Below are 18,292 nucleotides of genomic sequence, written 5' to 3'. Positions count from 1 at the left end.
TGTTTAATGTAGACGCGAACTAATTCAGCTATAATTATTTATTGCGCGCCGAGTACTACGTAACTGTTTATGTTTGTTAATATTTTACCCATCTTTAACTAATTTTACAATATAATAAGCAAGGTAGCCGGTATAATATTATATGAAAAGAGTTTGTATAAAATAACCTATTATTAGTATCTGTAGTTGGTATTGCAAAGTCACTTCAATTTAGCTGACCTTTTGAATTGTTTTAAAGTGCAATAACATTCGATTTCTCCCCGCATCGGCCTCGGCCCGAGACACGCAGAAATTCAATTATAAACCTTGTGACCAAATCTTTTTGAACGAACAGATAAGACATTGTTTGTTTTTTCTAATAAGGTTATATAAATTAAACAATTAATCTATTTAATTTTATTGTATTGGAAGAATTAATAGTTTGGTATTATTTAAAACTTGGTAGATGTACCTAAATAAAGGGGGGATGAATAATTGTTGAAGAAGACAGAGAAAGATATATATACCTATATATATTTATACCAAGAGTTGGATATTGTAATTGGTCAGTAGATGAGTGATCCACACATTCAAACATCCACGCGACTCATTCACACGGCTTTGGGATTAATGTTTTGAGAACTGAAATATATTTTCACAGTTCATTGAACATCACTACTTACTGTGACTAATTTAAAAAACTATTCGAGCAAGAGCCATATGATTTCATTCAATACATAATAAAATTTTATTTTGCTTTAACAAACGTCTAAGTATTTTTTATGGGAGAGATAAATTCCTTCACGTCGTAAGTTCTTGTAGCCTTGGAACGAAAATCATTACAAAGCGTCATTTGAATTATATCTTAAATTGTTTGTTATTTTTTCTTGTGTTCTTGTGCTGTCCTGCAACCAGCTTGACCTCGATCCTTGAACGATATAGTTAGGTTGTTGAGTCATATTATAAATTAATACATGGTCTCGTTTAAAATATTATAATTTTCCTCTTACTTGACATTGTTTGGTCAGATCCCTATTTGCATATGTGCAAGGTGGCGCAACGTTGTTGGTAGGGTAGTATTGAAATTGTTATATTCATCATCTGTTTCTATAGACCAAAATATATAGATACTATCAATTAAAGATTTTCATATTTTTTAGTTTTTTATAATTTTTTCTCTTTCTCTTTCTTAATCTATTAGATTACATATGTAAATTTTGAAATAAACGTTATATTTCTACCTGCCTTCATAATATCGTTTCGCTTCATTTCACCCACTTTATGTATACGTCTTGCTTGTGCTCTACTGAATCGTGACGGAACATAATGAACATAAATGTGTACACGATTAAAATTGAGACATTGATTCTTATTGAACCGTTTAGGTGACTCGCGTAGCACATATGTTGTGTTACTTTGTGTGTGTAATTTATTAGTTTATTATGAAAAAAAAAATGATATTTTTAAAGTAGAATATCCTGAATATCGGCACTAAAATATGTATATTTTATATATCTACTATTTTGTAAATATAATAAGTATTTATCTAGTTTTTAAATATTGCATAAACATTGATGAGTTAAATGCAATTGTATAGAATCCCTGCGGAGGAAGGCCGGTTTTGGTGAGTGTCATTAATTGTGTCAATTGTAAACAGGCCCGTATGGCGGCGCCGGCGCTGACTCACACAATAGCGATGTGTATGATTGTATGTAAAGGAGGTGCGGGCGGGCGCCTCAGACGCCGACGCAGATCCTCGAGAAAGCAGCGGCTGGCGTGACCGACTTACGTTTTGCTGTTACATCCAACTTATATGTACATGCATTATAATATTCTTAAAATATACATAAACAATTTTTTATACAGATAAATTACATTATTTATTATTGGGGAAACAATCTCATTGTTATAGTAAAAGAAAACATTATATTTTGTTAGGACAAGGACTTTTACGTTTTGGTGAACTTTATCTATTTGCCGGGCTCTCTCTCACGAATTATGTCGTGATGAAGCCTTCTGCAGATTCACGACATGATAGCTTACCATGTTTGGTAAATCGATTGTAACTTTTCCCTTCTTGGGAAAGCACCTGTCTGGTTACAATGCTTATGAAACTTTGAAGGTGGTATTGTCAGAATCAAAGTAATCATTAAATAATGATATAATGGATTATAATCCCGAAATGTACAATCATCTGAATCTAAAATATGCGATTATTCACAGCGCTCAAAACCATTTCTGATGCAATCTCCTAGAATTTTCTATGAGTGAATCACTTTTCCAATTACCTCTCGTACTGTATGATTTATTCACTAGCCAATTAGCAAATAGGTAATCGGATGTCTCGTATATTCGGAAATAGCAATTCTGATTGACCCCTCGGGTGAGAGGGCGGGAGGGTCGAGCGAGAGGAGTGCGCAGCGCCGCGCCGGCCGGGCAGCGCGTGATAGCAGTGACGGTTATCCGGATTGCAATTGTTATTGCTATTATTACAGTACGGTCAACAAGTTGTGGCCCTTGGCCGTGGTTCTGATGTTAGTTGTTGATGGCTGCGTGGATTTGATTTTAAGTTTTTTCTTACTTTTGATTATTTTGTTCCTGAGAGAACAATAGGCAAAAGTTTAGACGATGTAACTCAAGGCAGCCTCGACTTGGCGACCGTACTATACAATTGTTGTTCTACTCATCGTTCGTTGTTCGTTTAAGAGATTATCTATCTATTATTGTACTCCATTATATGAAAGTATTGCGAGAAAGGAAGACTTGGTACAATTTAGAAATTACCATTTAGGCACGTTGCGTTTTTCATGCAAATTCAGCACGATATCATTTGCATATGCGGTCATGCAAGGTGTTTTACAGCAGGCTGCCGCTTTAGTGAGCAGATGTGTGCTGATTTTACAAGCTTTATATTAAAAAGGTAATGTATATCCAAATATGGACTACAAGTCCACTTCATAAAAAATATTATATTATATTGGTTTAACCAAAACTACTACTAATTATATATATAAATTGATACATTACTTTATTTATACCTCGCTCTGGTAACGAGGCAAAGCGCAGCGTTGAGTTTCGCCACTCAATACGCATTACACGCATTCGAACATTTGGCGGAAAATGGAGAACGAAAGTTTTTTTAATGGGACTGAAGTGTTTTGTCACTAGGTTCCTATCCCTCTGCTCCCTCTGCCTACCCTTCTATATTCGGTATACAGCGTGACGCTAAAATAATACTTTTAAAAAACTTTTTATTTAAACTAACAACATTAAATTCTATTAAAATTTTATTAGCTAAAGTCTGATGCGGATGATCGTTAGGATGCACACTCAACAATCAAGCCATGGCGTGAATCATATATGAATGTGACACACACGTAGCATATGCGGCGTCCGTGTGAATTATCTATAGATCTGTGATTTTGATTCGTCTGGCGGGCGAGGTCGCTGTCCGTGCCACGTGAACACTGCCAGTCTGTCACACGGCCTAATGAATGTTTGTGTTTTGAACTTCTGATTGATGATAAAACATCATTGGTGAGCGTGCAAAGCGCGTTTACGATTTAATTAATTAAACAAATAATTACATAAATAGTATAGTTAATTTTACATAGGTGTTTTTGTATTTTACGTAACTTAGGAAAAGTCGCAAACCAAAAATTATGAAATTAATAGATACTATACAATTAGAGATCGTTTTGGCACAGTGGCACAAGCGTGTGACTGTGAACGTGGTAGTTGTAGGTTCGCTTTCCACTTGAGGGAAGAATTATATAAATAATGTGTAATTTTAATGTTTCGTAACTAAAGCGAAAGCGAATTATTAAGCAACTAAGTACCTTTTTTCGTGTGTTAATAATAAATTGACAAAATGGCTTGTGAACAACCTTATTCGGTTTCAGTAGGTACAATATTGCACATATTGGCGATGTAATTGTAATTTTATGAAACGCGCACGACTTTCATCACCGCCCCATTATTGGCACGCGAAATAAAAGTCCGCGTTAGCTGTAAAGATAAGTTTGCAGGTGGGGTAGATAATATTTAATATTACTGCAATGTAGCTTTTACACTGTAACGTATCTTATCGGGGACAAGTTATTGTTTTTGCTACTACTATACTAGCGACTACAACGCGGCTTCGCTCGTTTAAGCTTACTTTATTACTTCGTATATTATGACATCAGTATTTAATTTGAAATGTGAAAACTTTTTGCAAATTTTTGCAAGTGATGAAAGCAGATGCAAAACTCCTCGCTTTTGTGCAACGAAGCCTACAAAGGTTGAACTGCGCTGAGATGCGTTTTAAACGTTTCTCTTTGAAGATACAAAAATGCAACACTTGTTGCACAATTTCGTGTTTGCGTTCAAGAATTTACTTCATTGTCGTAACATGCATTGAAAATGAAATCCTTATTATTATTTAGGTCATGATCCAATCTTAAGACTACGTTATCTTTAATATTTTTATTTTATTTAGTTAAAGTAAAATTTTAAGTTATAATACAAAAATATAATATGAAATATAATAGGTACAATAAAATACAAAAACTAAAAGCCACAAATAATGTGAATAAGATGAACATTGTTTGTTGCCGGATATTTGAACCGGTGAATATAATATTTTCCCGGAAAGCAACATCCACCGGCCTGATTCTCGTGTTTCACACGTTGCATTCAATTTTAGTTTCATTTGGAACGTTTTAATGTATTGTTATATAAATTGCCAAATTTTTTCATTGAATACGAACGAATACTGCAGTTATGTTTACTGTCAAATGATAAAACAAACATTTTTGTCAATAATTTCAATATGTTATATTAAAACTTAAAAACACTCACTTTTCCCTCTATCTCCTAACTTTCTATCTTAAAAATGTCATATATAACACATACTTACTTATATATGTCCGCAAAAGAGATATATCCTAGAAATAGAAAAAAAACGTTACATAGTAGATTTGAAAAGCAGCAGTGCAGAAGCGCAGACGGCCAAGGCAGCCTTTCAATTACGCGAGGGCAATCGGATCGGCGGCGGCTTGCTGCGAGCGTTAATTAGAGAATTCCCGCTAGTGCCGCGTACAACTCTTCCGGGCCCTCTGGTCCTCGCGCTAACCAATTACCGGCCGTTTGATGAGATGGGAGCAAAAAGTTTACTCTGTCCTCCTATGACCATGGCCAATGAGTGACCATAGACACTCATGATAGGAAGTGTCAGTAATGGTGGCGGCAAATATTAAGATGATAACAAAATATTTAATAGGAAATATTTTATTGATTTATAATTATTTATTGTTAATTATTTTTAATTATTTATATTAGATATAAAAGAAAAAAATAATAATTTAAACCAAAAAACCCATATGTTATCAGTCGTATATTTATATGTATTTTCCAATACGTAACATTACAATTAGAGTTTTTTTTATGTATAAAAATTTTTATGTTTAGGTAATTTAATGTGTTATCTAATATTGTCAGCCTGTACTAATGGGATTACGTAGACCAGATATCTAATATCTTTCAGAAAGCTCTCGGCTGAATTGCCCTTTATTTGTCATGTGTCTGGGCGAGACGGAGGCCCCGCTAACAGCCAGACGACGGGCTTAAGTGGCCGCATCAAGTTTGTTTTCCTACTATAATGTGTGTGTAAATATAAGCTTTTGCCACTTTCTCGCTTAGGAAGCTTACTACATAACAATATATGTATGAAATTAAGCTTCCACTTGTCTTGGATTTCTAAGCGTGTGACTGTAAACACGCGAGTTTGTGGGTGCGATTCCTAGTCGAGTAAATGAAATATTTAATATTTTCATTTCTTTTCTCTTTGGTTTCGAGGATTCGGCAGTGAGCAGGAGAGAGCACTTTAGACCTCTGCTTACACTGCAATGCGGGTTACAGTTGAAGGCGTATAAGATAAGAAGTTTCCACTTGAATGCTGGAATGGAATTTATTACATAAAATAGTTTGATGATGAACTGTGACACGTCATTGTAATTGTAACTGTCACGTCATATAATATTGTAATCTATCCACTGTTAATACGTGATGCAATAGACATGTTGGCGTCACGGCGTACCGTTAGACCGCAGTCACCGCTATCATATTTAATCCGAAACAGCACGTGCGTTTAAGAACGTGCATCAATCTGTTCTTACGTTCAAGACATATTTTAAATAAGATTACTTACTACATAGAAATATAAGCATTGAGAGTTATTTTAACTATAACAACTTGTTTTACGAGTATGACGTATATAATACTTTTTAGGTCTTATATTGTAATCAATTTTCATATAAAATAAGTGATTTGAAGTAAGAAAATGTTGTTAGACTCGTACATACCAAGGCTGAATTTTATGTATAGGTAGGTTGAGGCTTAAGTGGAAACTGCAGTGGCGTCGGGGGGTTCTCCCTAGCCGTGCTGCAGCATGAAAACGCCAGCCTCCCTGATCCGAGCGTTCATCGATCTTTCAATATTAATTTAAATGTTAGTGGATGTGGAATACTCAACTACTGATAGAATATCGATTGAGGCGGCTGAATGGTAGACAAATTATTTGCAACTGAATTTTTCTGAACAGTCGTTATTTCTGGCATGTGTGTTGAAAGCCACAGATATAAAAAGCTATTACTTAATTTAAACTTTTTTTTATTCTTATTCTACTGTAACGTATATGCTATTGTTAAATAAGAATTGTAATAAAATGGATTTCCAAAAGCCAATACAATATAACTTACACTACTCGTACTGAACATTATATGTATCTATCTATACTGTATGTGGAACGTAGGTATAGACTTAATTACAAGGTGCACGCCGGTTCTATTCGACACAATGTATTCTATACTATCGCGATCTTCTTGCCGAGCTGCAAGTTTCACCGAGCCGGATGAACTTGCTGGAAAATTGCACTTGATCCGCCTCCCAGTCCTCCCCCTCCCCCGTCCCTCCCTCCTCTCAATTCCATTACTACGTTTCCTATCTACCTCGTAATAGCATGTATAAGATGTTATCTGGCCACACTACGCTCCAAACATTTTTTCTGCATCTGAAATAGAATAATTTACATTATGGCGTTGCAGTTGTGTTTTTGTCTGGCTGAGCGTGTGGTTGTGAGTTCAGTTCATTCAGCGATTCAAATCCTCTTTTTTACACAGATAATAAATAATTTTGGGTTCCGTCACTCGGTATTTAATGTATTTGTGCAAAAAGTGTTGAAAAATAAAAATAAAATATTATGCAAAACTTAATTGTACTAGGATACATTAACGTCAAGTTGGAATTTTTGACTCGTGCTCAGGTTCCTCAGAAGCGACTTATTCCTTGTAACGAGGCAGCAGGTGCGTTCGGTTTAGTATGCCGTATGCACCGATGCGGTCGATCGTAATCCGTTTTTGCTCGAGTTGCAGGAACAATGGCCGGCGGCACATTCCATCCGAATCACCGTTAGCGGGCCGTAGTAACCATTGCAACCATCGTCTTTACTATCTTAGCCGTAGTTTAGTTACGTCATTATTTGTAGATAGAAAGAAATAAAAAAATGTGATAGGTGGAATGTTCGAAAGAATTATTTTTTGTTATCGAATAAAAATTATGTTTATTCTAATTATGCTTAATTCTGAAGTGCAATATATAATATAGCATAGGTAATACTATAATTAATTTACTTAACTTCGAATTATAATAACTTTAACGTTAAAGTGACAATATAATAAATATTATAGTTAATTTATATATTTACTAAATATTCCTTGTTGGATGTGGTGAAAAGCTTTATAATGGTATAGGGATATTAAAGCGTAAAATAAAAATATTTTTGATAACTTAAATTTGTTGTAGTATTTTATGTTTTTTAAATGTGATTGCGACATAGTTTTTGTTTTCAAACGTAAGTAAACAAGTTTTAGTAAGCATATATATTTATTTAGGTATAGATAAGTATATATAATTATTACTAGAAAAAGTACATGCATGTCAACAGAGTATTTACAACTAAAAAATAAATCAACATTTAACAGCCTAATCTGACTTGTTTTTCTTTTACAAGAGACACGGCGTGTTTGGCTCAGCGCCAGACTAAATAGGGTAAAAAAGCAAAGGGCGATGGCGTTGACCGCGCCTCGAAATAGCAGGCAAAGTCAAGGCGTGTATCTATGCCTGGCGGCTGTCGACGTGCGTTTGAAAACCTTCGTGATACCGAGAACTTACACTGTACCTAGCCCTAAATAGAATATTATGTAGGTACTATACACACCCTGTCTGGTTTTAATCATGATAATATAATGTGTTGAAAAAGTAATTAAATTTTGTCATTTAATTTAATATAAGCAAATATTATGATAATGACGTAAGCTGTCCTCAATGTTAAAATGAAATTGCACGCAACAATCGTGAAACTACAAAATGGCATGTGCGCAAACCTTACTGCGGCCAAATGAAACCATGTCGACAACACTTAGGTAAAAGAGCGCAGTTTTTTCCTTACCCCTCGTATGAGTCAACAATGCTGGCCAACTTTGCTACAAACTTGGTGTTGTGTTAATGGATCAGAGGAAAATAACGGAGTATAACTTAGTACCCAACACGCGTCGGATACCTATATTTTTAGGTTTACGCTGTATCCCGCACACGTAGCAGGGTACACCATGGGTGTAAGAAGGGGGGGAGGGGTAGTCCGAACGGTCTGTGCCCACCCCAGAATAGTCTGATGTCCATCCTAGATTTTTTACTTAAAAAACAACATTTACACGAACATCCTAGAAAATATCTCTAGATACGCTAAGGAAGTAGACACTCCGTTCCCATTCCATTACCTTCTTTCCGCCGAATTCTGAGGAACTGCTTGTGTTGAATGGCGGAACACAACATCGCGCTTCGGCTCGTTACCAGATCGAGAAAATGGTACGCCACAACCTGCTGCATCTATAGTCGCACGCTTGTGCCTCTGTGCCACGGCTGGCACCAACATGACTCACGCGCCACCTCTGAGACTGACAAGGACATGCCAGTACTTAAGCTGTGGCAAATGGAAACATAAACATCGTTACTCCATATCCGTCCGCTCTATTCACCATTGTGCCGCAACAAATTGCAGACACAATGGACTTCGCAACAAAACTTCGCGCCAGATCATTACATGACACGTTTTAATTCAAAGGATAATATTAGCGTTGAGTAATTTGACTCCTTTAAGAGATGTTTTAGATTCGCGAACCATATTAAATTTTCAATATATGCTCTAAATAATGTAAGAAAATTATATGTAGTAGTAATTAATATTGTTTTTGTCCGAACAGATGACTTGAAGGCGGTACCGAAGAATTTGATAAGACAGGCGAAGAAGGACGGCTCTGAAGACAATATAAGTATAATCGTGGTGTTCCTGAAGGACCCGCGTGATATTGTCGCCGATAACTGCCCGCGCATGGACCTTGGGTACACATTACTGTTAATATATTTTAGTTTTTAATTTACCTTGCTACCTTAGCTAGTTAAGTGAATATTCTCACATTATATTGTCTTTGTTTAAATTTGTTAACTATTACTTTTTTTAAATACACACATAGTATTTTAGACAGAGGGAATCTGGGAACCTAACCTAGGCCTCTCAACTTTATTTTTTTCAAAATTTATTTATATAAATAAGATAATCTCAACATGTGTAACTAACACCTTAATCAATAAATATAGGCTGGACAACGCGGTGGTGAACGCACCACCGTTCTCCGTAGAAAATGAAGCTTGCAAAATGGTCGCCGAGGCTGGTGGCGGCGACTGCGCCGAGAGCGGCGACAACGGCGTCTCGGACAGCGATAGCGACGACCTCGGCCCCGAGACCGCCGTGGACGCGGACCTCGACATGGACGACGACGCGGACATGAACCCCGAACCCGCGCCGCCCACTCCGCCGGCACACGCTGGTAAGGACATTTTTAATTTATTAGTATTATTTCTTAGTTCTTCACTATCATCACATACAGAATACATTTCTTTATATTCATATTTCTTTAGACATAACATAGTTATGTTATGTCTAAAGAAATATGAAGCTAGCTGGTTTGTTAGGTTATGTTTATATATTACATATTTAAACCAAGCTAATAATCCCATAATTGGGGAATCTCTAGTTTCAATGCGGTAATTTCAGGATCTACTTGTTACAATTACGAAATTAATTTTGAGATACCATTTCATTGTATCTACAGAGTTACCTCTCGCATTTAGAATGTGATATGAGTCATACACAACCGTTACTTATTTCAATTAGAACACAGGTGTGAGTAGATAATGTGCTTTTTATCGGAAAACTAATGTTAAACAAATATACATAGTTCAGGATCAAACATAACATAAAACAAATTTAAATTACATATATCATAAAAAAATATATATAGGTACGTTCTATATAACCCGTAAGCAATCGTTCGAAATTTTCTAAAAATATTAAGTTTAGTAAAAGTTTATTTTCTATACTTCTTCAAACGTTAATAGTAGGATGAGAGATAACCATTGACATCTCCGCGAAGATGTGTCATCCATCACATACCTAGTTAAGCTGCTGCCGACGCGCGCGCAATTTTATTGATTGTTTTAATATGCCAGGGAAAGCGACCTCGTCCCTGACATTGCGGACAAATTTTACTTTGGCAACACATTTCAGCGGGGGAGACGTGATATGGTTTTAATATTATAACTTACTTAAGTTATGAGGAGTCGTAGCGCAGCGGCACGAGGGAGTGATTGTAACACGACGGTTGTTGATTTGATTCCCACTCGGAGGAATTAATTACTATTGGTTTTTTTTTTTCATTTATTCCCATTGGCGCCAATGCAACAATTTGACGGAATGATTAACACTAGGTTCCCTCTCTGCCTATGCTGCCATGCGCGGGCTGTATCTCGCGTGAAGCTGATGACACAATTTAAAAATATACATAGCAAATACTTTAAAATATTTTTCTGGATAATCACCTGTGGCTCTCTTATCACCTTAATTTTATAATTTTGTCAAAATATTTTATCATTTAATTGATATTTTCCTACTTTAGAACCTTTTTTCTTTATTATTTGATAATTCTTGCTTTACTATTTTTAAGTTTCAAAATATCTGATTTTGAAATTTAAATTCGTTTAATTTTTACTAAATCACTTGGAGTACATCGCCTTAAATTGAACTTTAATACTAAACTTTGTAATAACATTTTATGTAATATTTAATGGTGAAAAATCTAGTCATAAATATGATATAGTCATAAAAATGATAGATTTTAATATGACTAAAAGATAAAACTATTTGAATAAACATTTTTAGAGTTCCTACATATATATTAACTCTTACTTAAAAGTGTAATAAACTTTTTTATATTGCAACGTAGGTAGCTAAATTGGTTCTTCTAGGTGTGGTATGTTACGTCCTTAATTACTTAGTTGCCTTGTAAAAATTCACTAATGAAATGGGTAAGTTCTAGTACATAGGTGTGTATGAAATTTACGACCTTAATTTATATTGTATGTTATCATGCATCTATTTCTGCTTAAATATTATAATTACCAACAGATACGAGAAAGCTCATTGAAGTCTGTTTCTAATTATATTTTCGTTTAACTAAAGAAATTATAAATGAAATTAGTAAATTTTTACGTTTTTTTTAAGTTTTACGTTTTTTTAAGCAAGAACATGATTTGTTAATTGTAAAAGAATACCAAATAAGTAGGTAGCTCTTATATATCTTGATAATTCTATAAAGGCAAATATAAATAAACAATGCAAAGTTATTTCAGTCTTAAAATAAAAGGAGGATAAAATTGTTTTATATGTATAATATTAGACGTAAATAATGTTATTTTTATAACGAGACGGCATCCCTGAGCGCGCGCCCCCCTAGCCGAGCGCGCCGGTCCCGCGGTCCCCGCTCACCCCGCCGCCCGCCGCGCCCGCTCAGTTGCACATCGAACGCCCGTGGGCTCTGTACTGCTCTTCACTGGCCACTCCACTACTTGTGAACGGGCTTTTGTCTACATTCAACGCCCAAAACTTATAACCTATTTGTCAGTGGTGATATTATTCTGTGTAGTGATTTTACCGTTTACGGTACGTGAGTCGAAGTCAATTTTACTAATTATTTTGAAATACCGAATAGTTTGTGAAAGGTTATTTCTGTGTTGATTCATGCGGAGCGGTGTTCTGGAAATAGATTATTCGTGTGGCGCATCCCTCTTTCGTCTGCGAAGGATTCCCGCAAAGGCCGCAGCTCGCCTGGCGGTATTCTCGACTAGACTTATATTCATCAGGCACGGGCGTGTCTTCGTTACCGTTCTCGAAATGGCGTCCTCGAAGTTTTCGCAATTTAAAAATCGCGACCGGTAAATATTACGCCGACCACGTTACTTGTTCGCCGGCTTTTTTAGTTAGGTGTTGACGTTTGTTTATGAACAAATATAATATTTTGACTAGTCCGAGCGTATTCGCAAGTTTTATCACGCAAGGGTGTGTCACTTGTTGATAGCGAGTGAGGGTGAATGTTGCGTGATCACCTGGTATCGGGCGGGTGGTTTCTAGTGTGTGTAATAACGCGTTGTTTTTGTATTGTGCAGTGGAATCGAGCCACGTCGACGGCAACCTGGTGGATAATGTAGCGGAGAGCGGCGAGGAGTCCGAAGACGAGTGGAATTATTACAAAGGAGAAGGCGAACGCGAACAAAATCCGAGCGAAGAGGCCGACGAGCCCCCAAGATCCGAAACACCTTGTCAAGATAACGTAAGCTTTCAATTTTTGTCGTAACTATACGTAACTATTTTTATTAATCTTAGTAATAGTAAATGTATATAAATATTTGTTAGAATCATTTTCGTTTGTGGTTTATAAATATATTATATAAATATTAAGGTTATATGACAAAACACAAATAACATATTTATTAATAAGGTAAAATGTTTGTTGCCTTGAATTTATTTTAACAACAATAGTTAATTAAAATTATAGTAATAAATCGTTAGGCATACTGAAATATCTTAATTAATTATTTTTCTCTTATACAAGGACAACATTAAAATAAATAAATTTCTTGTTAAATATTAATTATATAAAAAACAGCATTGTTTAACTTAAAAATTCAATTTCATGTTAATGATCAGAATATGCAAATGACATCATCATACCCATCCTTATCACAATTTCTTTCCATATTACATCACTAACAAATTTAGAGAATTGATTAACACAACTATATAGATTATATTATATATTGCAAGAAAACAACCATTACACATAAATGAAGGACCTCTATGGAAGCCTTTATTTTATGTATATTTATTTTACCTTGCTTTATTTTAATAGAAGTACTTGAAAATACTTCAATAATGAGGTCGTTGTGGCGGAGCGGCACAAGGGTGTGACTGTAACGCGACGGTTGTTGGTTCGATCCCCACTCAAAGAAGTGAAATATTTATTTACGTTTATATTTCCATTCCTTCGCTCTGGTGTCGAGGCAAAGCGCGGCGTTGAGTTCTGCCACTCAACACGCAATGCCTCCAGAATTCGGCAGAAAGTGGGGAACAGAGTGTCAACATTAGGTGCCCTCTGCCTACCCTGCTGTGTGTGGGATATAGTGTGAAGCTGATAAAAAAATTAACTATATTTTACTAAATTATCATAGCTGAACTTGATGAAATTAAGTTCTATCAATCAATATTTCAGTCTGCTTGGGAAAGCAGTTCAGTAGACATGAACAGTTCACCGCTCAACCCTGATGCGCCGGTATTTATACCAGGTAGTGTGGCAGGCTCAGATGTATTGTTAGCTGAGAGCCCTCGCAAACCTTTACCAATGGATGATATTGAGCTACCAGATGTCACCCAGTTCCAGACTGAGGCGGTCGTCCGGCCGGCTGAACTACAAGACTTGGACAACTGTGATCAGCTTAATGGGCATCATGTTAGTTTCTTATATATCATTAATATATTAATTAGTTTTCTTGCTATTATAATGATAATTGCAACATTTGATTTCATTTATAAATTTTTGTCATATAAAATATTTATCAGTTGATAATCAATGTCTTGTATTAAAATTATGCATAAAACATGTTATAATATGAAAATTTAAAAATTTAAAAATTTTGTGTGTTCTATATTTTTTTTAACTTTATATACAGGAATAATAGCTAACATGTATTAAAATTGCTCTCCTTTTGAATTTTTTAATGATAACGTAAGTAAATGTATATTATAAAAAGGATGAATATTTCAGAATATTTCAATGGAAGGTGTAACAGAGCATTTAAATGGTAATGACAAATGTGAAATGGAGAGTTTGGGCTTTGGATGTAATGTAGGCATTGAACAAGATAAGATAAAAGACACAAGCCTCTTGCAAGATTTTGAAAGGATACAAAAAGATACTACTGATTTCTGTAATATACAGGTTTGTTACTCTTTAATTTTTTTGCTGCACACTATCTGCATATAGTAACCTAGACAACCTAGTGTCAAAACATTGTCAGAAAGTTGCAATATTTATTATAGAAACTATTGCAGCTACTATATATACTGTATGATTTATAAGTAAATTACTAAATTTGTAATTTTTTCACAATTATAGGTATTCCAAAGTCATGCAGATACAAATTCTTTTAATGTTGATGGTGATGATGAACTTTTTGAACGATTAAAAAATAAAGAAAGAGATCCAATGAATATGAGCTTTTATCAAGAAAAAGATGACGACACTTGTGAACGGTTTGGTAAAATTGGATCAAATGTGGATCTCAATGCAGTGCAACTACTACCTGACAGTGATGATGAAGACATTCAGCCAAATGGATATCAAAATGCAGGAGAACATGATAAGGAAAACGTATCTCCTGATGAAAAATTGGAATTATTAAACTTAGAAGACAATGGTGTTGAACCAAATAACGACAGTATGAGGTTCGATGAAAGATCAGACATCCTTAGTAAAAATGTATCAAATTTGGACAACTACATGGATTTCAATATTCAGAATACAAACAATATGCAGAATTATTCCAATACTGAGTTTGAATGCAACATTCAACAAGAGCCTGTTGTTCAAACTGACACACCTGAATCTCATAAACTCTTATTTGAACAAATACCAGAAATTCCAGATGGTAAAAGTTCAGAGCTAGGATTCACAAACGAAGATCTACTTGATCCATCTGAAAGTGACAAAGATGCGAGAGTTATTACTCCTCAAGACGAAATCTCACAAGATATTGAAATGGAGAGTAAGCTCGATGAGTCACCGTGCGAGGAAGACAGGCAAGAATTACTGGATGAATTAAAAGATGATCAAATAGAGGATGATGTTTCTGAACATACTGAATCAGATGATAAATTAGAACATGAAATAAGAATAGAAAATGCTATTAGCCCTGAAATATCCGAACAAATGGCCACCACTCCAGAACCATCACAGGACTTTGAACATGATAAACCACTGTCACCTGAATTAACACAAGGAAGTATAATAGTTGATGTTCATGAAATTCCTGAACCACAAATTGATTCACAGCCCAGTGATAAAATTAAGCAAGAATTATTCAACAAACTTGAAAGCAATGAAGACAAGTTAGAACCTATAATAGGAGCTCCTGAGATTAGATTAGAGGCCGATATTCCCGATATTAATCTGGAGAATGATTCTGAATCACAAATTATATCGCAACCTGCAGACTCACCAGCACAGTCACCTATGCCCAGTGAAGCGCAACCCAGTGAATCTCCTTTGCCGCGTGATTCACCATTACCACAGGAATTGTCACTACCTCGCGATTCTCCAGTGCCTAGCCAATCTCCATTACCTAGTGAGTCCCCAGTGCCAGACTACCTGGGATCCAATGAGATTTCACAGCCGCATGAGTCCCCAGTGCCAGACTACCTGGGGTCCAATGAGATTTCACAGCCGCGTGAGTCCCCAGTGCCAGACTACCTGGGGTCCAATGAGATTTCACAGCCGCATGAGTCCCCAGTGCCAGACTACTTGGGGTCCAATGAGATTTCACAGCCGCACGAGTCCCCAATGCCAGACTACATGGGGTCCAATGAGATTTCACAGCCTCATGAGTCCCCAGTGCCAGACTACCTGGGATCCAATGAAACTTCACAGCCGCAAGAGTCCCCAATGACAGACCATCTGGGGTCTAATGAAATTTCACAGCCACAAGAGTCCCCAATGATAGACCACCTGGGGTCTAATGAGGTTTCACAGCAGCATGAGTCCCCATTGCCGAGAGAATCTCCCATGTTGCAAGAGACTACATTGCCGCCAGTATCTCCGATACTCCAAGAACAAGACATCTTGCCTCAGGAGGCTTTGTTGCCTGAGGAAGAATCACTTTTATCACGAGAGTCGCCACTTCCGAAAGAGTCACCTGTTCCCACAGAGTTAATAGAAGCAAGAGAGTCTCCTTTACCACAAGAAGCGTTGCGAGAGTCCTCCCTGCCGCGTGAGTCCCCGTTCGAGCAAGACCTACAGACAGACTCCCCAATACCATGTGGTTCTCCACAACCTCAAGAGTCATTACAACGAGCGTCGCCGATGCACAGTGAGTCTCTAATCCCCTCAGATTCCCCTATAGAAAAAGTTGAACATTCTTCACATCTTTGTAAGTCATCACTCCCTTCAGAATTAGAGGTATCAGAGTCTCCTGCACTAGCACCGTCACCCTTACCTTCTTCACAGTCACCATTCGAGCCTCCAGTACCGGCTGAGGTGCCTTTACCTAGAGAATCCCCGTTGCTGACCGAAACCCCCTTAGCAGATAGTGATCTCTCACACCCAGTGCATGCTGATGAAATTGCGCAACCAGTAGTGCAATCACTTGAACCAGTACTGTCCATAGAACCTGTTGAAGCATGCCTGCCTGCAGAGTCGCCCGTACCTATCGAACTTGTCCTTCAACCAGCTCCTACAGAAATAGAAAGCTCTGAAAAACGACCTCTCACTCCCTTGGAACATGCAACAGAGTCTGAAGCAAGATTCACACCTACAGTTCCACAAGAATCCAATGAAGCGTTACAAGTCGAAGAAACATCGATAGCGTTAAGCGCCCCCGCGCCCGACCTCGTGCCCGAGGAGCGCCTGCGCACCGAACTAGTCACCGACATCGATATCGGCATCCCCGAGTCGCGCGCACAGGAGATCTGCGTGCCCGTCACCTGCGAGATACGCCACGACGACGGCGAGCAGCGTGCCACAACGCCGCCCGCGCCCTCCCTCGACGCCGCGCCCCTTGCTGCCGCTGCCGTCGCGGCCGCCGCCACCGCCGCCGCCGCCACTGCCGTCGCCGCCAAGGCCAAAGGCTCGCCTAAGAAATCCCCTACGACCCCAGCTGCGAAATCCGACAAGACTGCAAGCAGAACCACCCTCAAGCCGACCGCCTCGCAAACATCCGCATCGGCCAAGCGGCCCGCCGCAACCACACCCAAGTCGCCGGCCACGTCCGCCGCGCGCGCACCCGCACGGACACCCACGTCCGCGACCAAGGCTGCGCCGGCCGCGCGACCCGCCGCCAAGCCCGCCGCGCCGCCCGTCAAAGCCGCCGCGCCGTCGGCCAAACCCGCTCCTAAGCCTGCAGCGCCGGCACGCGCTGCACCAGCTCCGCGATCCGCACCCGCCGCTCGCCCGCTCGCCAAGGCGCCGGCGGCCAAGCCTGCCGCTCCTAGGCCCGTGCCCGCGGCCAAGCCTGCCGCTCCTAGGTCCGTGCCCGCTAAGACCACCGCAGCCGCGCCGGCCAAGCCTGCGGCGCCACGCAGCGCACCCATCACGCGTCCACCCATTTCCGCCGCCGCCAAGACGAAGGAGGCAAAGCCAAAACCTGCGGCTCCCGCGAAGCCTGTTGCTAACGGAGACGTGAAAATGGCCACTAAGCCGGCGCCGCGTCCCGCTGCCGCCCGCACCGCGCCCCGCCCCACGCCGCGTCCCGCCGCCCCCGCCGGGCCACTTACTAAGTATGTATCAAAATATTCCTTATTCAACTAGGATATTACAAACACCTTTGAATCATTACTTAAAAGAATTAAACTTAATTAATTATTAACTTCCACTGCCGAGAAGAAAGCATTTGTCTTTTGAATATAATCTCTATCTCTATATATAATAAAACGGTAAAAATATTTTGTACATTTCTTATTATTGACTGAAATGGACAGAGGGACACTTTAAAAGAATAATAGAAAGCAAATATATATTTTTTAAATTTCTTGTATCTGAAAGTACTGAATCGATTTACGTAAAACTTTCACCAATTTCTTTATTTTAACCCAGTTTAGTTAGTTAAAAAATAG

General features: G+C 38.1%; 1 protein-coding gene across 3 annotated transcripts in view; it reads left to right on the top strand.

Annotated features, from left to right (window-relative positions):
- The window catches only part of LOC146527532 (uncharacterized), a 59,194-nt gene that overhangs the window by 39,715 nt on the left and 1,187 nt on the right, over window positions 1-18,292 (top strand). The window contains exons 8-14 of one of the 3 annotated variants that reach the window (XM_085204419.1): window positions 9,279-9,417; window positions 9,673-9,902; window positions 12,577-12,740; window positions 13,680-13,916; window positions 14,232-14,405; window positions 14,583-16,551; window positions 16,999-17,956. In XM_085204419.1, the coding sequence (XP_085060545.1) occupies window positions 9,279-9,417; window positions 9,673-9,902; window positions 12,577-12,740; window positions 13,680-13,916; window positions 14,232-14,405; window positions 14,583-16,551; window positions 16,999-17,956 (3,871 nt within the window). Of the gene's footprint in view, window positions 1-9,278; window positions 9,418-9,672; window positions 9,903-12,576; window positions 12,741-13,679; window positions 13,917-14,231; window positions 14,406-14,582; window positions 17,957-18,292 lie in introns of all 3 variants that reach the window. The other 2 variants (XM_085204418.1, XM_085204417.1) reach the window with 2 other exon arrangements.

Source organism: Heliconius melpomene, chromosome 20 (assembly GCF_056956725.1).
Source record: "Heliconius melpomene rosina isolate 202511_hmr_F chromosome 20, ASM5695672v1, whole genome shotgun sequence".
Classification (NCBI taxonomy): domain Eukaryota; kingdom Metazoa; phylum Arthropoda; class Insecta; order Lepidoptera; family Nymphalidae; genus Heliconius; species Heliconius melpomene.
The sequence above is the reverse complement of the archived record's forward strand: the minus strand, read 5'-3'. Positions and strand labels throughout refer to the sequence as shown.